The sequence below is a fragment of the Cricetulus griseus genome, chromosome 6, assembly GCF_003668045.3.
Source record: "Cricetulus griseus strain 17A/GY chromosome 6, alternate assembly CriGri-PICRH-1.0, whole genome shotgun sequence".
Taxonomy (NCBI): Eukaryota; Metazoa; Chordata; class Mammalia; order Rodentia; family Cricetidae; genus Cricetulus; species Cricetulus griseus.
The window spans coordinates 144,022,359-144,042,963 of record NC_048599.1 but is presented as its reverse complement, the minus strand read 5'-3'; the positions used below and the strand labels follow the sequence as shown (position 1 = coordinate 144,042,963).

At 48.9% G+C, this 20,605-nt stretch overlaps 1 protein-coding gene across 14 annotated transcripts; it reads right to left on the bottom strand.

The window, feature by feature from the left end:
* Positions 1-119: 119 nt before the first annotated feature.
* On the bottom strand, positions 120-20,597 carry Golga2 (golgin A2). 14 transcript variants are annotated; one of them, XM_027423818.2, is made up of 27 exons: positions 20,449-20,597; positions 16,824-16,946; positions 15,781-15,861; positions 11,744-11,854; positions 11,459-11,502; positions 11,296-11,359; positions 10,873-10,929; positions 10,616-10,696; positions 9,781-9,819; positions 9,491-9,553; positions 9,313-9,406; positions 9,114-9,220; positions 6,355-6,413; positions 5,981-6,122; positions 5,358-5,447; positions 5,147-5,254; positions 4,915-5,002; positions 4,200-4,537; positions 3,875-3,988; positions 3,140-3,385; positions 2,984-3,059; positions 2,698-2,840; positions 2,297-2,497; positions 2,116-2,218; positions 1,911-2,017; positions 1,678-1,834; positions 120-1,588 (listed from the first exon to the last, which is right to left on the bottom strand). In XM_027423818.2, exons 1-27 carry the CDS (start codon positions 20,530-20,532, stop codon positions 1,374-1,376), a joined length of 3,135 nt encoding a protein of 1,044 aa, XP_027279619.1. In that variant the 5' UTR covers positions 20,533-20,597; the 3' UTR covers positions 120-1,373. The 14 variants fall into 14 exon arrangements, with proteins under 14 accessions (XP_027279619.1, XP_027279620.1, XP_027279621.1 ...); XM_027423819.2 differs by having other exon boundaries at positions 2,698-2,810; XM_027423820.2 differs by having other exon boundaries at positions 2,698-2,783.
* Between the last annotated feature and the right edge of the window lie 8 nt (positions 20,598-20,605).

The window sequence follows — 20,605 nt, the reverse complement described above, 5'->3', positions numbered from 1 at the left end:
CACTTCAGACCTTGGGCTCCACACAGACCTGCTTTCTGCTGGCAGGACATATTCCCTGCTCAGTGCCAACCTGAGGCTAACCCCAGAATCCAGTGACAGAAACATCCTAGGCCCAGAAGTATGGCTAAATCCATTTATTTCCCAAGTAAAAAGCAAAATAAAGAGGAGCTGCATCAGCAGGATGCTACAACCCCATCTCCGCCTCCTGTCCTCTGTCCTACACTACCAATAAATAAGTTTCCCAGCCCCAAGTGATTATTAGAATCTCCTCCCCACTTGCCAGCTCCAACCTCTACTATAATACAGAGGGTGTCCCTACCCCAGAATATACAAAATGGTACACAGGTACAATATGTACACCAGGAGAGGGGAAACCCCCCCCCCCAAGAGCCTCTATCCTGCTTGGCATACAGTTACCCCAATTGTCATAAGGCCTGAGAGAATAGTACCCAATTTCCCTGTCCCAAAGTGCCTCTAAAAAGATGGAAGCCCTCCTAAGTGGGATGCTTTCCAGAGGCAGTTAGCCCAACTGCCTGGGAACCCATGGAAATGCTGCCCAGTCCCACTCCCTAAAGTGCCTTTAAGAAGATGGGAGTTGGTCTGGGAATGTGCTGGGCCCTGGGTTCCATCCCCAGTGTTCCCACACTTAAGAAAAAAGTAGGTAGTGCTGGGGTGTAAATCAATTGGTAGAGTGCCTGCTCAGCACTGCAAAACACCAGGCACAGTGATGAGCAGGAGAGTCACAAGGTCAGTGTGTAGTGAGCTCAGGGTTAGTCTGGGATATATGAGACACTATCAGAAAATAAAGAAAGGGGTGGGAAGGAGAAGGAGGGAAGGTAATGAAAGATGGTAAGACAAAGGAGCTCTCTTGCTGATTGCTAGGTTGCATCTACCAGCCTGTGCTGCACCTGGCCATGAAAATGCTGCCAAACTGTTCTGCCCCAGTGTCTTGAGTAAGGACTGTGGTCCTCCAACTAAAGAGAGCTTGGTCAGGAAGCCACCAGGCTACCCAGAGAGGCAGTCTGCTCAATCATTGACTTTAGAAAGTAAAATCGCCCTGGCCAAGAGGGCACAGGGCCTGTCCCTGTTTGTATATCACATTAATATAGGGAGTCTGATCTTTTTTTTTTTTTTTTCAGACAGGGGCTCAGTGTAGCCCAGGGTGGCTGATTCTCCTGCCTCCTCTTCCCAAGTGCTCGAATTCTCAGCACCCCCAGTTCAGAGGTACTGGGGTGGGACCCGGCAGACAAGCACTCTACCAACTGAGCTACTTCCTCAGCCCCTTGAGGGGGTGGAGTCTGACCTTATTATTATAAGGATAAGGGTGACTGAAGAGGGAGTGGGTTGGGGCAGAACCTTTGGCTGCCAGTCTTTTAGACAACCATAATTTTCACTTCGTCATTCTCATCAGCACGGTAGAAAAAGGGGATACAAGGATTGCTGCCCAGGCCTGGACGTTCCTGAGGGTTCTGGATCTCACGCAGTAGCTGCATGATCTGCTGTGCAGTGGGGTTCTCAGGGGGAGTGAGTGCCCCCGGCGCTCCTTGTGCAGGCTCTATACTGTCGGCCAGGCTCACCTCCCTAAGGTCTTTAGAGAAAGGGGAGGGGGGTGTCAGGGCTCTACATGCTATGGGAGTACTCCCCTTTGTGCCTGCCCAAGCCAAAGGCGCTACTCACCACCCTGCTGGTCAGCAGCTCCAAATCCCTGGGAGCCTGTGGGCACTGGGGTGGGCACATCAACAGGGTTCTGAGAGACTGCCAGGAATTTGCCCTGCCATTCATTGCGCTCATTCACAAGCCTCAACACCAGCTCCTGCAGCTCTAGCAGCTTTATCTGGAGGGAAAGGCAATCAAATTGAGTAGCCTAGCCTAGCCTAGCTGGGCCTAGACCACAGAAGTGTGGGGCTTACTTTCATTTCCTCCTTGTCCTGGGCTAGCCTGCTGATGTACTCCTCCTTCTCCAAATGCCTAGCCTTTAGCACTGCCCTCTGGTTTTGGTAGAGGGCAATGTACTCTCCTGTGGGTATGGGAGACAGGTAGACAAGGCTCAGACATTGAGGTTCTCCCAATCTGTCCCTGTGTACCTCAACTGCCTTAGGTTGGGTTCCGCCTCACCAATGGTGTCTGTCTCTCCAGAGAGCTGGATACAGCAATGTTCGAGTTCCTCTACCCTCTCCTTGAGCTCCACTTTCTCCTGCATGACCTCCAAGAAGCGGCTCTGGAGCCAAGACAGAGGTCTCAGAGACTTAGGAGCTCTGGCTGGCCCCACCCTCCCAGCTCTCAAAGACATACTGACCTGCAGCTTCTCCATGGCTACATGTAGGGCCTGGTTGCTCTCCTCAGACACAGAATCACTCACATTACTGGGGATCTTGCTTTGGACTGGGGTGGACAAGTGAGCCAAGCTTCGGCAACGTGCCTTCTGCTCTCTCAATTGTACACGTAGCCGGGTCTGCTCTTCCTCAGCACTGGCTATAGCTGTGTTAAAGAAAGCCACCTGCACACAAGGAAGAGGTGTACTTCTTAGGGAGATGTTTAGGATAAAAGGGGCAGGAAGGTAGAGAGGGAGCACTTATTCTCAGATGCAAGAGTGTCTGACCACTGGCTCCCAGGCAAATGTGATAAGAAATGAGAGGGCAAGAACTCAAGGGACCAGAGAGGCAGGGAAGAGAAGGGGCAGGGCAGAACCCAGCTCACCATGGCTTCTTTACTGTCTAGGTCTTCTGGGATGGTCAGACTAGGCCGAGGAGCCTCCTCCTCCTGCTCCTCCTGCTCCTCATCTCCTGGGGGCAGACAGTAGGTTGTCTCCTCTAACAGTCCCAACAGGTAGACAGAGTGGGCTAAGGGAAGACAGTTCAGGACCCCACCTCTGTACCCCAGCCACTGACTAGAGAATGCCAAGCATTCTCAAAGCTTCTCCAAAGACATCAACTCCGTTTTGTTACGAGTCAGTCAGGGTCTCCCCTCTCCTGTGTGGTCTTACCTTCTCCAGGGAGAGCCAAGAGGCTCAGCTGGGCCTGGAGTTGCTGGTTCTCCTGGCTGGTGGCTTCCAGGCGCTCCTAAGGGGCCAGGAAAGAGTGAGAAGGTACAGAGGTGGCAAGGTCCTCCTACTGGGGCCCAGCCTCAGCAACTGCCTCACCTGGGTCTTTTGCAACTCCTGGCGGGCCATTTCAGCTGCCATCTTGCTCTGTACTTCCTCATGCTGCAACTGGTCCATGAGCTGTGTCTGCAGCAGAAGCTGCTTGTGCACTGCCTCCTTCTCAGAGGTCAGCTGCTCATAGGCAGCCAAGTGCTGTTGGTAGGCAGCAGCATACTGCTGCAGGTGGGACAGGCACTGGTCTCGCTGCTCTTGCAGACTCTGTGCTTCTTGGCTCTTCAGCTCCACCTGCAGGAAGGCTAGGCCTGAGTGCAGGCAGTGGCTGGCTTCCACACCCTGGGCCCATGCCTTTATGTGCAGCCTCACACCTTTCTCACCTCTTTAGGCCCTAGGTATGGAAGAGCTGACGGAACCAATCTATATTGTTCTGCACAAACCACTAGTGCCCAATAGTCTATGGACATTTTCTCAGTTAATGTTCAACACTTGTATGAGGAAACTCATCTTTTAAGATCAGTAATCAGGTTTGGTGATAGGAAGCATGTGAACAAATGGATGTGAATCCAGCCTGAACCCAGAGCCTTGTATAACCTCTAACTATAAAGACTCACCTTCTGGTCTTGACCCAGACGAAGAGCAGTCCAGGGATAACCATCTCTAATACAACAGTCATAGGCTGACTTGCAAGCCTGCTCCCAGGCTGCAGCTAATCTGTGATGGGCCTTGCATTTCCCCTCTCCAAATCCAGTGGCTGGCACCACATGCAGTAGGTCTTACCGTCTCCTTCAGCTCCCCCAGCCTCTCCTGCAGCTCTCCCAGCTTCTTGGCCAGCTCTTTCTTGACATGCTGCTCTGACTGCAGTGCACTGGTGATCTCCATGTTCTCGTTGGTCTGGACAGAAAGCAGCCGTCAGTAGGACCTAAAGTGGCTAGGGTGCCCAGACCTGCATATGCACCTCCTCCCACAGAGCAAGGAAGGCTTCTGGATCATTCCTACAAGCCCCAGAGCTCTGGCTTGCTGGGTGCCCACACCACTACCATTTCATGTGAGGTGGACAGCACCCCATCCCTTGGGTAAGGAGGCCTGCAGGCTGCGCACGCACCAGCCTGACGAAGCCGTTTTGCAGCTCAGCCAACTGCTCCTTTAGCTCGCGGTTCTGTGACAGCGCTCTGCTGATGGTGGTGCGGTCACTCTGCATGCTCTCCAGGATCTGCTTGCGCTCCTCAGTCTGCTCACTCCAGCGCTCTGCTGCCCGCTCCAGCTCCAGCAGCCGCTCCTCCTGCTCCCGGTTCAGGTGGCTCAGGCTCTCATTATCCTGCACCTGGGCCCTCAGCTGTTCTGTCAGATTCTCCAGTTCCTTCTGCAGTTGTTCAACCTCTCCCTGCAGCCGCTGTTCCACCTCAGAGGGTCCAGCTGGGGGCGGTGGGGGTGGCGGCTCCTCTAAGAAAGGAAGCAGGCAGTGAGGGGAACCGCCCTTGGCTTCTCAGATAGGCTCCATTGTGAGCTCAAGTCAGGCCCCCTGCCCCAAGCCTTGGCTTCTTGTCTGTCAGGGTCTGAGAGGAGGTAAGCATTTCAAACCAGTCTAGTACAGTTAAGTGATACTAAGTCACCTGCAGGGGGTAGCAGTAGCCATGGCACCCTGCTTTGCACAGAGGGACACATGCTCAGAGGGATGACAAGATTTGCTACCTCCTGGCAGAGACCCCTTGCCCTCTGCTACAATGCCCTTGCACCCACCTGCCACCCCAAGGCAATGGAAGCCACCTTAATGGCCTTTGGACCCACTCCTGCTCTCAGGTCACTCTTGCCCTACTCACCCATCTGACTTCTGAGTTCGGCCAAGCTGGTCTCCAGCTCTTGTACCTGACTTTCTCTGTGTTCCTTCTCCTCCTTCAGAGTGTGCACCTGCCCAAAGGCAGAGGGAAAGAGCTGGGGATCCCGGGCACCATCCATTCCCAGTCCCACCTCCATAAAACTGAAGCCCCTAACCCCTCAGCTGCGCCCCACTGATGCTCAGGAAGAGCAAAGACACCAGGGGCCAGGCCTCACCTGCTCTGCCATTTGCTGTACCCTCTGCTGCCACATGGCACTTTCTCCTTTCAGGTTTTCTGCATACTGGTCTCTCTCCATCTGGAGCTGTTTCAGAGACTCCATCAACTGCATCAGTCAACACACAAGTTACAAAGGGCTATCACTGGTTCTCACCGGCCCTTGGCCACCTGGGGTCATGCCATCCTCTCCCCCAACACATCCTCCTCACCTGGCCTACATGGGTCTCCAGCTGAGCCCGCTCCTCCATGGCATGTTGTAACTGCTGGTTACTATCAGAGGCCTCAGATTGGCTTGAGAACTGTAAAAGGAAAATGAAGGTTTCATCCACCACAGTGCTTCCCACAAGAGTGAGCCAGATTAATGGATAACTCATATGAGAAGCTCAGATGCCATGTGAGAAAAGTGCCAGGAGGTGGTGAACAGCCTCTTGCGTGTGTCATTTAAATGAAGCAGAATGATGGCTTTTCAGCTAGGCACAGTGGGTCACACCTGCAACCTCAGCACTTGGAAGGCTAAGGTAGAAAGATTACCATGAGTTCAAGACTAGTCTGGTTGCCTAGTGAGTTACAGGTCAACCTGGCTACTGATAAGACTTTGTCTCAAAATCAATCAATAAATAAAGTAACAAAAAAGATGGTTTTTCAACCAGGATAAATCAAAAAAGAAAACTTTAACAGCCATATCACAACCACTAAGATTATGACTATATAGGTCAGGTCTACAGCAGGACCAGGAGGAGGCTTCAAACTCTCCAGTGCTTGGCTACAGGTCACCACCAAGGATGCTGAGACTGTGTGCCTGGGCCTTAGGGGTATGAGCTGCACCTCTCACCTGCTGCAGCAGCAGCTCCGACATTTCCAGCTTCTTCTGCAGGTCCTCCACCCCTGACTGTGCAGCTGCTTTCTCTGCCACTAAGACTCGAAGTTTCTCTTCCAGTTCTGAGTTCTGCTGCTTCAGGTCCTCATTATTTTTGCTATGGCCAGAGGTAATGCAGAAAAGAAAGAACCAAGAACAGAAAGGACCACATTTTAGAGCAACTTATGAGCCTTGCTACAAAGTCACAGACACAAGTGACAGATCATACCATGAGTCACAAGTATGGCTGGGACTAGCGCATAGATCTACACAAGGCTAAACCTGTCTCCTCTGAGCCTCAATTTCCCACACTAAAGCTGCAGGAAGCCCAACCTCCTTCCCATTCTTACTTGTTCTTGTACAGCTCCAGCTTGAGGGCATCTCGCTCTTTGGTTAGGTCCTTGTTGTACTACAGATAAAGAGAGCTGAGTCTGGACCTGGCAGGCTAAAGAAACAGCTGGCACAACACCAACGGCCCCAGTGATTTCACAGTGACATCTCTTTTTCCCAACCACACTGATGTTTCCCAAGGCTTTTCTAAGCCTGTGGTCTTAGGTTTCTGTGTGTCTGTTTGGTTTTTCTAGACAGGGTTTCTCTGTGTAGCCCTGGATGTCCCTCTCTAGTCCAGGCTGGCTTTAAACTCAGAGATCTGCCTGAGTCTGCCTCCAGTGTGCACCATGACTGCCTGACTTTGTTTTGTTTTTAAGGTGGGGTCACACTATGTTATCATAGCTGGCTTCAACCTCCTGTGCTTAGATGATCTTCCTAATGCAGCCTGGGAGACCAAAAGTCCACACCATCAGTCATAGCCTTCAGGGTTGGTTTTTTTGTTTTGCTTTGTTTTTTGAGATAGGGTTTCTCTGTGTAACTTCAGAGCCTGTCCTCGAACTAGCTCTTGTAGACCAGGCTGGTCTCAAGCTCACAGAGATCTGCCTGCCTCTGCTTCCCAAGTGCTGGGATTAAAGGCGTGCGCCACCACCGTCTGGTGTTTGTTTTTTGGTTTTGTTTAATATTTTTAAAATGTTGTTTATTATATGTGTATTGTTGTTTTGCCTACACATATGTCTAATCACCACAAGCATAAATTATGGATAGTTGTGAGCCACCATGTGGGTAACTGGGAATCAAACCTGAATCCTCTGGAAGAGCAGCCTGTGCTCTGAACTGCTAAGCCATCTCTCCAGCCCTGTTTTTGTTTTTAATTAATAATATTTTTTTTACAAAGCTGGGAACCAAACTCAAGTTCTTGTATAGGCTAATCAGTTACTCTATCACTGACCAATCATACACTAGCTCTCTTTCATTTTTTCTCCTGAAGCAGGGTCTAAGCAACCAGGCAAGCCTAGAATCTATACTATAGCCCAAGCTAGCCTTGAACCCTCCTGTCTCGGCCTCCCCATGCTGAGATCACAGCTATGTGTCACCTTCCCAGCAATTATTTTGGTTTTATGAGACAGTCTCAGGCAGACGGGGCTGGCCTTTCTCTTTCAAGTGCTAGAATTACAGGGATGTGTCACTCCATCTGGCTCACTCTTTATTAAAAAAGAATTATTTAAATTTTTTATTTTTTGAGACAGGATCCTCTCTATATAGCCCTGGTTGTGGTGGAACTCACTATGTAGACCAGGCTGCCTCCTGAGTGCTTCGAAAACACCCAACCCCCCAACACACACTCCTTTTGTTTTGTTTAATAAGAACTCCTGAACCAGGCTGTGGTGGGACAACCCTTTAATTCCAGCACTTGGGAGGCAGAGGTAGGCAGATCTCTCTGAGTTCCAAGCTATTCAGGACTACAAAACAACAACAAAAAAGGAAAAACTCAGTAAAAGGGCCAGGTGTTCTTCCAGAAGACCTGGGTTTGGTTTCCAGCACCAACATGGTGAATCCAGTTCCAGGGGATCCAAGTGCCCTCTGCAGGCGCCAGTGATGCTTGAGGTGCATATACATGAAGTCAAGCAACACACACACACAAAATAAAAGAGATTAAGAGCACTGGCTGCTCTTTCAGAGGTCCTGAGTTCAATTCCCAACAACCACATGGTGGCTCATAACCATCTATGAGATCTGGTGCCCTCTGCTGGTGAGTAGGCAGAATACTGTATACATAATAAATAAATCTTTTTTTTTTTTTAAAAAGTAAATAAACCTTAACAATATAAATAAAAGAACTGTACCAAGTGATGGTGGTGGTGGTGGTGGTGCACACCTTTAATCCCAGTACTCAGGAGGCAGAGGCAGGCAGATCTCAGAGAGAGTGTTCCAGGAAAGCCAGGGTGACACAGAAAAACCTGTCTTGAAAAATAAAAAAAAAAGAAACAAACAAACAAAGAACTCCATAAGCACAAAGCAGGCAGGAAAAAAGACTGGGACCAGGACATGGTGGTTTAGACTGATCTTAGCACGTGGAGGCTGAGGCATTTACAGCACTGAGCACTTCACTGCTAACCTATCCAATCTTCACACCCATTGACAACAGTTGCTGTCACCCCCACTGGGCAGAAACACAGTGTACAAAAGTGCTGGCTTGAAGTCACTTAGCAGAGATGGAACTTGAGCATTTTGGGGTATCTAAATCTCTAGGCCCTTTCCCCCAGAGTTGCAATTAAGAGGAAGAAAGTTAATTTCTATTTGGATCTTGTGCTCTCTTCTGAACAGATGGTCTATTCACACAATCCAAAACTCAGAGGGTATAGAAGCAAAATGCCTCCCGATTGTCATCCTGTTCCCAGCTCCGAGTTTGTCAGTCATCTCAAACATACTCTACATGTATTGTACACACACTACCCTACCCACAGTGGCACAGTGATAAGCTCTTCTGTACTTCCACAGCCCAGGGGCTATATCCCCTCTATCAGCACTTGGCCAAGGTTACAGCCAGCTGAGGTCATAGCCTGCTTCTAGGTTTTGCATCCAGAGCTCACTTGTGCAGCCCTCAGTTACCCAGCTGTGGACTCTTCCCCAGTTTGCTTCTTCCAACCTCACAACAAAAGCAGCAACAAACAGCTCATGCTAAATTGTCAGCAGCAAGGCACTAGACCATGCAGAAAAGTCCTGTAAGCTCACTGTCTACCAGGAAGCTGCTGATGGCCAGACAGGCAACTTGTCCTACCTTGTCCGCCTGTTTCTGTTGCGTTGACACAGTAGACAGCGTCCGCTCTAGCTCTCCCACACGCTGTCGGGAAGACTGCAGGCGGCTGGCAAGATCCTCTGACTCTCCTGAAATGAGAGCCGTCTACATGGAGCCCCAGGGACCCTCCCTCAGGCCTGCCAAGGCGTCAGCACAAGGCTGAAGAATGCTCTGATCCTACCTGCTTTCTGCCTGGCTGCTTGCTGTGTGTGAGCCAGGGCTGTCTGTAATTCTGCCTTCTCAGACACCAGGATGCCTATGGTCTGAATGTGAACCTTTGGAAGAAAAGCCCCCAAAAGTGCTGAGAGGAAGGAGAGATGCTCTCTGGGGGACATAGGGATATCACACAGGCCACTCACCTGCAGTTGTTCCCTGAGAGCTCCCTGCTCCTTTGCCAGCTTCTGCTGATAATCCCTCTTCTCCTGCAGGCATGGGAAATGCAGTTCTTAGCAGGGAAGCAGAATCCCAGCAATGGACGAGCCCCAGAAAGCCACCAGTGGCCCAGGACAGGTTATCAAGGATCCTATGGAGGACACCCTGTGGGGTGAGTCTTCTCCAGGATAGAATCAAGCAAGACCAAAATCTGCAACTCTGAGGCCTCCCACAACCCCATCAGCCATGAAAAGAGCAAACACAGAAACCACAGTACTTTTTCCAGTTGATCCAGAGTGTCTTGGTTCTGTTGTTTCTGTGGGAAGAGTCAAAGGAAGGTGACTGGGGCTAGCCCCTTTTATGCTACCCCATACCAAGACAGAGCAGGGGGATGGATTTGAAAAAGGTGCTCAGACCCCCATGGGCACATGAACCAACAAACTTCCCAAGCTCCCAACAAACTACAGTCTGTGTCTTGGCTGCCTCTCATTCACAACTATACAACAGAGGTTTAAATCTGGGTCCAAGTTAAAGGACAGTAACACTAGAAACGAGTTTGAGAAAGAAGACTACCTTCTGCCAACTTGGGGACTTGGAACAGTGTGCTGAATTAAGAACTGACTGTATCTTGCATAGCCAAGAGAGGAATGGGAGAGCACTTGGTTCTGACAATTCAGTAAGCCTTTAAACTCTTGCTACTTAAGAGTGGAAAGAGGTCTCTGACACTCTCCAACTCTGCCTCAACAGGAAACTCAAACCCAGGGAATGGTGTAACCAAAATCAAAGAGCAAATCAGGACCTAAGCCAGGGCAGGACATGGGGCTCCTGACAACCAATCGGGTTTGTGATCTCTTCCACTGGAGGCACCAAGCTCAGGACAAGTGGGGTGAGGACTCAGGCTAGGAGTCTGGAGTACAGAAAAGAGGTGGAGAGCAACGAGAAGAGCCATGCTGCATGCTCTATGCTCTGGCTGCCTCCAGCTGAGACTGAGGCCCCCAGGTTTCCCATTGCCCCTAGGTCCCAGGAGCCCCCAGTCTCTCTCTTCAGAGCCCCAAGGGGAAACTGAAGCCCAGGACTGGCAGCAAGAATTGGGGACCCCACTGGACTCTTACCAATTCCTCTATCGTGCTACTGAGTTGTTTGTTTGTTACATAGCTGGAGTCCAGGGCTACTGCTAGCTCTTGGTACCGGCTCTGAGGCGCATGCAGAGAGGAGGAGTTGGAGGAGGGATGGGGGAAAGGTAGAAAGAGCATCATTAGGGTTGGGGTGGTGGGCTGTCTCAGCTGGCAGCAGGCACTCAGGTCCCACTGTAAGAGGAGATAGGTGGTTGGATTAAAGGGTCACTAAACCATGTTCCAAGGCCACTTACCTCCAGTTCCTTCATGTTAGAAGATGTGAGGCCCTCCCCGTTGATGTAGGATGTAGACTAGGAGAGACAATTATCTCACATGGAGATGCTCTGTCACACTCAACGTCTAACCCCCCAGCCTCCTTCCTTCCCCCTCAACCAGCAGAACCTGCTTTCCTGTCTACCTTGAGCCTTTCCTCTCACACCATCTTTGTGCCACTCCTCATATTCTAATCCCGCCATGGCCCAGCCTCTGCCCCTCGACAGCTGTCATCTCCCACTTTCCACACCAGGATAAAATCACATCACCCATCAGGATCCAAATCTGTCTTCTCTGAGTCTGACAGGATCCTCTCATGAGCCAGTCTCCTGAGAATCCTGGCCTCAGCTTCTACCATGCTTTCTTCCCCTCTACCTTCTTTCTGGACCCCAATCCTGCGGTACCTCAGACACAAGACCATTGAGTTGTTGAGAAAGTTGTCGCAGACTCTCAGTTGATGAGAAAGTCCTAAGGAAGGAGGCATAGGGTCAGGGGTGCAAGTGGTTTGACAGGAACCCGGCTCACGGGCAGAGGTCTGCCCTGACTCCCTCAGTAGGGAACGCTTACTTGGTCTCCTCCATGAGGTTAGAGCTATTGCCAGCATCATGGCTCTGTATGGGTAGAAATAAACCCAGGTCACTATTCAGCTTCTGCTTATTATCTCACAGGGACAGGGTGAGTCACGCTCATCAATACCCATCTCCCCAAGCCTCCCCAGCTTGGCCTCCCCATGCCAGGCTCCAGGAGCAGCACCTGGACCAAGCTACCTGAAGAGAAAAGAGAGTTCAGAGAAGGTAAAGCCCTTTGGCAAACAGAGAGGAGTGCAGCAGACAAAAGGGAAAAAGCACAAACCTGAGGCGATGCCATGCTAGTGAGGTCAGCATCAGAGGAAGGGACAACACCAAGAAACATAGTGTCATCATCAGCAGTTGGCGGTGCAGGAGCAGTGTGGTCAGTGGGCGCCTGTCATAGAACAGAGCAGGGGGTCAGAAGACCTTGAGGCGCCTCATTGCCATGGACATGAGGTGATGGGACAAGCAGGGTAGGACAGCAGCAGTCACAGGACAGTTGTACATGCTGGGAGCTACTGGGGTGATAGACACGGCCTGCCCAGGCCTCAGGCCACTTAGTAGCATTTTGAAGGGCCAAAGGTCAAAGCAGGGGCTGCAGGATCTTCTTCCTGAACACCCGAGGACCTTGTTCCCTCTGGAGCTCTGACCTGTGGCAGCCACAGTGGGTAGAAGAAAGTGCCCCAAGCTGAGCAATGGTGGTACATGCCTTTAATCCCAGCACCCGGGAGACAGAGGCAGGATGATCTCTGTGAGTTCAAGACCAGCCTAGTCTACAACAGCTAGTTCCAAGACAGCCTTCAAAGCCACAGAGAAACCCTGTCTCAAAAAAACAAAAAAACAAAGAAAAAAAAAAGAAGAAAAGAAAGAAAGAAAGTGCCCCAGTCCAGGAACCAGAGAGCTGGCCTGCATGGACTGTGACCCTGATAGGGGCCCTGTTCCTGGGATGGGCTCATTGTCATGGTCAATATAACTATCCGCCTCTCTCCTCTTGTTTTCCTGCCTTTCCTTCTCCCAGACCCACACACTAGCTCTTGTTGATTAAAGCAGTGAGCAATAGCTGCCCTTTGGCTTGCAGCATGCTGAGATCACATGACCTTCCTAGGAACAGTAGCCAAGGAACAATCCTAGGATTCAGGATTGTGGAAATCTCCCCATTTCCCTAGTGGTAACTACCTGCTTGACCAGCTGTACCAGTTACTCCTCAGGCTCAGGCCTCATTATTACTTTTTGCTTTTTTTTTTTTTTTTTAAGATTTTATTTATATATCACGTATACAACATTCTGCTTCCATGTATGTCTGCACACCAGAAGAGGGCACCAGATCTCATAACGGATGGTTATGAGCCACCATGTGGTTGCTGGGAATTGAACTCAGGACCCCTGGAAGAGCAGTGGGTGCTCTTAACCTCTGAGCCATCTCTCCAGCCCCTACTTTTTGCTTTTTTGAGACAGGGTCTCACTATATAGTTGCAAATGTCTTGAAATTCACTCTGTAGACCAGGTTGGCCTCAAACTTAGAGATCACCTGCCTCTGCCTTCCAAGTGCTACCATGCCCAGTGGGTCAGGCCTCCTTCTTAGAATATGTCTCTGGCTGGGCATGGTGGCACACACCTTCCATCCCAGCACTTGGGAGGCAGAGGCAGGCAGATCTCTGAGTTTGAGGCTAGCCTGGTTTACAGAGGGGGTTCCAGGACAGCCAGGACTACAAAGAGAAACCCCATCTTGAAGAACAAACAAACCAAATGTCTCTGGTTTAGAAGTCTCCTAACATCCAACAGAGATGCCAGATGGACAGAGAATGGGATGACAAAGGAAGAGGCCAGGGAAGCCAGGCCTGTCCAGCAAGGCTGGCCTGTAAGTGGCCCCACCTTTTTCCAGAGAGAGGGCTGCCTGCTTTCTGTGCCTTTTGTCTCGGCCTTGAAATGCTGACCAAATTCCCTCCATTGAGCAAGTGAGAAACCTTGGAATACTAAGGTGAGCCTCCCTCTTTGCAGGTTTACTGTGGCCATGTCCCTGGAATCCCATGTGACTGTCAGCTTTGAAGCACCCAGAGGTGTTGCCTTGACAGCTCTACAGTCGATCTAATTGGTAAGAGCAGGGTCACAGATGGTCAGAGGAGTGAGGCACTAACAGTGACAGACTCTCCTAGGCTCTGAGTCCCTTGCTACATCTTAGGAATAAACATCTCTGAGATTGGAAACATTCAGAGAGGGGGAAAAAAAAAACAAAAGCATTTTTCCAAGCACCTTTTGGTTTTCTCTCTGGCTATAGAGTCCAGGCTGCCCTCAGACTGGAGACCTCCTTTTTGCCTTAGCTTCCTGAAAGTAGGGAATGCAGGAGTAGGACACCATGCATGGCTGCTATGCTTTTAAATACTCTGTGAGCAACCAAATAACTCCATTTTAAATCTTACAGCTTTGCATGGAGTTTTAAAGTTTTCACTCCCCTTAAAACATCTCATGTCTGGCTGCAGAGATGGCTCAGAGGTTAAGAGCACTGGCTGTTCTTCCAGAGGTTCGGAGTTCAATTCCCAGCAACCACATGGTGGCTCACAACCATCCGTTATGAGATCTGGTGTCCTCTTCTGGTGTGCAGATATACATGGAAGCAGAATGTTGTATACATAATAAATAAAATCTTAAAAAAAACAAAATCCCATGTCATCAGAAACTACTTTTATCTTTGCATAACTTCTGTTTCATCTCTACTCAGGAGATACCATGCTCCTTCATTCCTGTAGTGGAAAATCAGTTACAGTCAAGAATGTTTTCCAAAATACAAAGAAAGTCATTTCCAGAACAGAGGAGCTGGGTGCTCAGATTAGTATTTTTTTCAATGAGGCCCTGGCTCTCTGTGTGAATGATTCCTTAGCACAGCAAATGCCAACTATGTGACTTCAAGTCGTACCCTCTCCCCCACCCCTGCCAACAGTGTGCCACCTCCAAGATGAGAAATGGGGCACAGTACCTGAGCAGACCACAATACCTGGCCAGGAACAGCTTTCCTGGCTGAAAAAGAGTCCAGCAGACCACAATACCTGGCCAGGAACAGCTTTCCTGGCTGAAAAAGAGTCCAGCTCCAGCCCAAGTCCTCATTCTGTTCTACACCCAGCTCTAAAACTGCCTTGGCTCAGGCACTCCTTCGGGTAGACAGAAGCCTGCTCAGTACTCAAATCAGGTCCAGGAGGCCATCTCCAAGCCCTGTGAACACAGGTCCTGGGCCACCTGGACTCCCTGTATCTCTGAAAGGTGGCTGCCTGTGAGCTTACTGCTCCTCTGCTCCCCAGCTCTCCCTGAGGATGAACGGGAAACCATCTTTCATCATCAGAGTAACTGCGAATGACCCCTTCTCCATCCTCAAGGCCACGGGGAACCTGTAGGTCACACAGCATCTTGTCCTGCTCATCTAATCTGGTGTTTGTGTGAGACAGGGTCTCACCAGGCTGGCTTAGGACTTAACCATCCATGTGTCTCAGCCTCCTGAGTGCTGGGCTTCCGGGCATGCACCACCACACCTGGAAGTTCATCTACTGTTGTCAGTGTTTAACAGAGGGCTTTTCCTATCAAGGGCCCACTGATTTCTCAAAGACACAGAGGGCAGAGTCTCCTGGTTATTTGTTTGTTGTTCTCTCTCTCTCTCTCTCTCTCTCTCTCTCTCTCTCTCTCTCTCTCTCTCTTCTTTCTTCCCTTCTTTTGTTTTCTTGTTTGTTTTCCCCCGAGACAGGGTTTCTCTGTATAGCCCTGGCTGTCCTGGAACTAGCTCTGTAAACCAGGCTGGCCTTGAACTCACAGAGATCCACCTGCTCTGCCTCCTGAGTGATGGGATTAAAGGGGTGTACCACCACTATCCAGTTTCTTAGAAAAAAGTCTGAATCCCAGAAACTATAATGCACACTCACTTTCTCATTTCAAACCAAAATGAATTCACAAAAAAGAATCATATACTCCATGGTCTAGTCTTTTGGGGACAGATGTCAAGAGGGCAAGCCTTAAAAGTGTTCTATGTTCCCATCTGTCCCAGTCAACAGCACCATGCTGGGCATTCAGAAGCCCAAGTCACACCTCATCTGAAAGTTATTTCCCCAATTAGCTTTAACTTTCAAGATAGATCTCAACTTCTCCAAGATGAGAAATGATATGGGGCAAGAAAGAAAAATCCCAATCAAGCAAGCAGTTGAAAAAGCAGACATAAGGGGCTGAGGGTTAACTGAGGCAACATAAAATAAGCCTGTGGCAGAGGGTCCCCCAAAGCATGGAGGCCTCTGGGACATGCATGGCTGGGAGAGCAAGACAGAGGGAGTCTTGACACTGCCTCACCTTCCTCTTGTCTAATGGAGGGAGTGAGACCCCATTGGAACGGTTAAGGTCGGACACCAACACCTTCAGAATGTCCTGAATCTACAGCAGGCGAGAAGGAAAAACAAGGGCAGGGGAGAGAGGCAAGAAAGTCAGGCCAAGAAGAAGAGAAAGGGTCAGGGAAATGGAATACTCAAAGAGCAGAGATCAGCACCCAGGCCTGCACATCCTTCCAAACAGCCACCTACTGCCTTGTCAGAGGCAGCCCTCAAAGTGCAGAAGAGTCCCCCAGGGGATGTAGTCAGTTTCTCTTGACCAATGCAGCAACTCAACACTGAGGCCCTTTCCACATACCCATGACTGCAAGGAGAATCCGAAAGGCCCCAGAACAATGTGTACCTTCAAGACCAGACTCTCAAGTAAGACTTCACTCTCATACTGCTACAGAACAGCTAAAAACAAGTCTGTAAGACACTAAGCCAACCCATCATCATCTTGTCAGATAAACTGTGTGTGTGAGAAACTTTCCTAAAGTAAGCCAGCAAGCTCGTGACAAAGAGGGACTTAAAAATTGGATCTTCTCTTACTGTTGTTTCTTTTTAGGAAGGCCTGAGAACAAATGATGCTCTCTCTGGCTTGGTTTCTACCCACAAACCAAGAAAATCAGCAGTACTATTGTTAAATCACTGTAACTCCACAGCAGACCCTCTATTAGGGAAATTAACATAAAAAACTGCAATAAACTTCATTTAAACTTTATAAATATACATTAAACAATATTACCACTATTTTAGAGATATGTAAATAGAGGTTCAAAAGTTTAAACAACTTGCCCTAAATCTTATCATATTCCTAGCAGATGAAGAGATAGGATTCAGACCAAGATTTTATTTTATTTTTCTGTGCTGAGATAAAACCCAGGGTCTCTTGCCAGGCAAGACCTAACTTATTACCACTGCACTAGGCTCCCAGACCTCAAAGCCAGAATTTTTCAGCAGCACTGCACTTCCATCTGAACCACAGCCCTCTCCAGCCCACCCCAGTAATCTGCCAGCCAGACTCACATCCTCTGGTGACTGACAATCATTGGCGGTGGTTTTCTCAGGGCTACTGCCATTTTTAATCTTTTTCTTCTTTTTCGCTCCTGCAGGAACACCAGGACTATTCTTCTGCTGATACTCTCTCAACTGTGGAAAAGAGAACAAGGACACTCAAGAAAACCATTTGCCCCACAGTCATAACCTCCACTCCAGCTTTCCAATTTTTGAGGGGTTTTGTTGGTGTTTCTGTATGCACTATTTGTTTGAGACAGGGTCTCATGTATCCCAGGCTAAGCTCCAACTCACTATGTAGATATGGGCGACTCTGAACTTACACTCTTCCTGCCTGAACCTCTAAAATCTCTAAGATTACAGGCATGTGCCATCATACTTTGTGTATATATTCAGAGCTAGAAACCAAACCTAGGGCTTTGTTCAGGTGAGGCAAGTATTCTACTAACTGAGCTTCATGCCCACTTCCCTCCCATGCAGTTTTTATAAAAATACTCTTAAATACATAAGTCTCATGTAATGGTACCACAATTCTACAAGATACCGTTATGACTTTTTTTTTTGGTTTTTTGAGACAGGGTTTCTCTGTGTAGCTTTGGAGTCTGTCCTGGAACTCTCTCTGTAGACCAGGTTGGTTTTAAACTCACAGAGATCCACCTGCCTCTGCCTCCCAAGTGTTGGGATCAAAGGCATGCGCCACCACTGTCTGCCATAATGACCTTTTAATGGCCGAAAAAATGACATGGCCAAAAATGCAGTAATTGGGTTGGGAATGTAGCTCAGTGGAAAATACTTGCCAAGCATTCAAGCGGCCCTGAGTACCATCCCAAGCAACACATACACACAGAAGCAAACACAGAATTTAAACTCAATCTTCTGACTCCCAGTGCTGGGGTTTGCAGCTCCCAAGGGAAAAATCTAGAGGTAGAAATCAGAAAGTAAACATTTAGTAGGCAGGAACTAGCTGGGTGTGTTGTCACCTATCTGTAATTCCAACTCCTGGAAGGGAAGGCTAGAGGAATGACAGTTTGAAGTCAACCTCAGCTATACTGCAAAACCCAATCTCAGAATAAGAAAACAAGCAAACAAATGAACCAGCAGACAAGAACTATATATACTGGATCTTAAACCGCCCCCTCTTTTCAAAAAATTTGATCTTGCTGAGCATGCTGGTACACGCCCTTAATCCTAGCACTCAAAGCAGAGGCAGATGGATTTCTGTGATGAGTTGAGCTATCTTGGTCTACATGGCAAGTTCTAGGCCAGCCAGAGAGGACACCAGATCTCATTATAGATGGTCGTGAGCCACCATGTGGTTGCTGGGAATTGAACTCAGGACCTCTGGAAGAGCAGTCAGCGCTCTTAACCTCTGAGCCATCTCTCCAGCCCCCCTATCTTTATTTTTATTATTTATTTTATGTGCATGAATGCTTTGCTCACATGTATATATGTGCACTGCATGTATACCTGGTGCACACAGAGAACAGAAGAGGGTGTCAGAACCCCTGGAACTAGAGTCACAAATGATTGTGAATCATCATGGGTGCTGGGAATAAAATCCCAAAATTTTGTCTTTAAAATAAATATGCATGTATGATTGTGCCTCTGTGTGTGTGTGTATGTGTGATGCACATGTATGTCTGTATACTGTTAAGGGTACACAGGTATGTCATGGTGCACACAAGAATATCAAGAAGACTACCTCAGTGTTGCTTCTTCTCTTCCACTTTGAGACAGGTCTCTTGTCACCACAAACCTGACTAGGAATTCTGTCTCTACATTTCATCTAGCCAGAGAACACCTGGGCTTACAGATTCATGCTACCACGTCTGCTTTTATGTGGGTTCTAGGTCCTTCTGCTTGTGTGGCAAGCATTTTACCCAATGAGTCCTCTCATTGTTAAAAGCCAAACTACTGTTAAAAGCAATACAACCTCAAATCAATGCTTTCTTTTTTCTTTTTTTCTTGTGGCAATATACAGCTTCCAAAAAAAAAAAAAAAAAAAAAGATGGCTGAGCACAGTAGCCCATACCTTTCATCCCAGCACTAGGCAGGTGTGGATTTCTGAGTTTGAGGTCAGCCTGGTCTATACAGTGATTTCCATTACAGCCAGGACTACATAGACCCTTCTCAAAAATTTTTTTAACTTTTAAAAGATTGTTATTTATTATTATTATTATTATTATTATTATTATTACTATTACCTATGCATGTCTTTACATCATGCACATGTAATAACCTAGTTGACCAGAAGAGGGTGTCATACAGAGCCTCTGGAGACATGGGTGATGGGAACCAAACCCAGGTCCTCTCCAAGAGCAACAATGCTTTAGCTGCTGAGCCATCTCTCCAGCCCCAATTCTTGTCTTTTTGTTGTTGTTGTTTTGTTTTGATTGTTTTTTGATAGATGGATTATTACATATACCATGCTGGCCTCAAACTCCATACAAACACAAAAATAATCTTTTGACTCTACACCCACAGTCTTGGGAATACAAGCATGCATTGCTCTGCCCAGTTAATGCCGTGTTGGCATTAACTGGGCATTAATCCAGCCCAGAGCCTCATATGTTTTAGGCAAATACTCTCGATAACTAAGCTGACTATTGAAGGGGCCCTTGTATACACTAGACAAACACCTTAACAACTTAGCTACATGCCTAATCCCACTAGGGCCCTTTACCAGCACGTATTAAAGGCACACAGCAGTACTTCCTAAACTTTTACAACATAACATAAGAGAAGAAGTCATGAAGGCAAGCCTTAGTGAACATTAGACCAGTAGGAGCACAACCTAAACATGGTTTCAGTCTTTACATTCTTACAGATCTATGAAAAACGCCATGCCTGATTTTTATGTTCGTGTCTCAAAAGAATCATGGGAAAGCGATGCTTCAGAGAGACGCCTCATGTTTATCCTGTGGTTCTCATCAACCCACTTTGAGAAGATCATTTGGCTGAATTTTAAGCTGTTCGATTTCCCAAGACACTGATCCACGCTACACACGCATTTTGCTCCAGAGATATTTCAGTCTCTCTAGCGAGTGGAAAACTGAAAAAATCCAACCCAACCCAAACCCGTTCTTCCATGTCAGCAAGGGACACTGACAGTGTTTTGTGCTCACATTAATGGCTAAGTTAAGGGAGTGTGGGCGCCTAAACCGTCTCCGTACTCGAGCTCCCTTCCAGGTGGAAACAGGTGTTCCACCAGAGAAACAGAAAAAGGGGTGACATTAGGTGAGCCGGCGGGACGATCCAAGACCGGACTCGGGATACTAATGACAGTTTCGAGGGGGACTGTGACGTAATTGCATTCCACTCCACACTACCAACGCCCGAGTACAGGGCCAGGACCGAGGTCCTTGGAGACAGGAGCCCAGGGAGGTCTGGTTTGGGGCGTTCGGAGTTGAGGACCGAGAACCCTTAAGTCACTGGCCAAAGTCACCCAGGGGCGACTGGGAGGACGGAGGGCAGGGTTGTTGAGGGGGCGGGGCTGGCTGGGAAGACTTTACTGGGGGAGCCCAGGGAGCTGAGGGGTTCTTCCCGGGTGCCCCGGGAAAGGCTCGGACTCTGGTCACGGTCCAGCCGTCGGAGGAGCTCGGGTGGGGTCAAGGGGCCGCGACCCGCAGCGCTTTACCTTTTTCTTGGCCGCAGCCAATTTGCTCTGCCTGGTTTCTTCCGACATCCCGGGGTGGGGAGGGGGGAAGCGGGGGGGCCACATCACCACAATCCCGGCAGCCACCGCGGAACTGCTTCCGGCAACTGCAGCGCCTGTGTGAGTGGCGGAGAAGGCG

Excerpts from the sequence above, each read along its gene's own strand:
- Golga2 (XM_027423818.2), bottom strand. The coding sequence starts at position 20,532 with ATGTGGCCCCCCCGCTTCCCCCCTCCCCACCCCGGGATGTCGGAAGAA. Across the intron at positions 9,407-9,490 it reads CTCTCAGGGAACAACTGCAG|GTTCACATTCAGACCATAGG; the intron begins GTGAGTGGCCTG and ends TTTCTTCCAAAG. Across the intron at positions 5,448-5,980 it reads CGGAGCTGCTGCTGCAGCAG|TTCTCAAGCCAATCTGAGGC; the intron begins GTGAGAGGTGCA and ends TTCCTTTTACAG.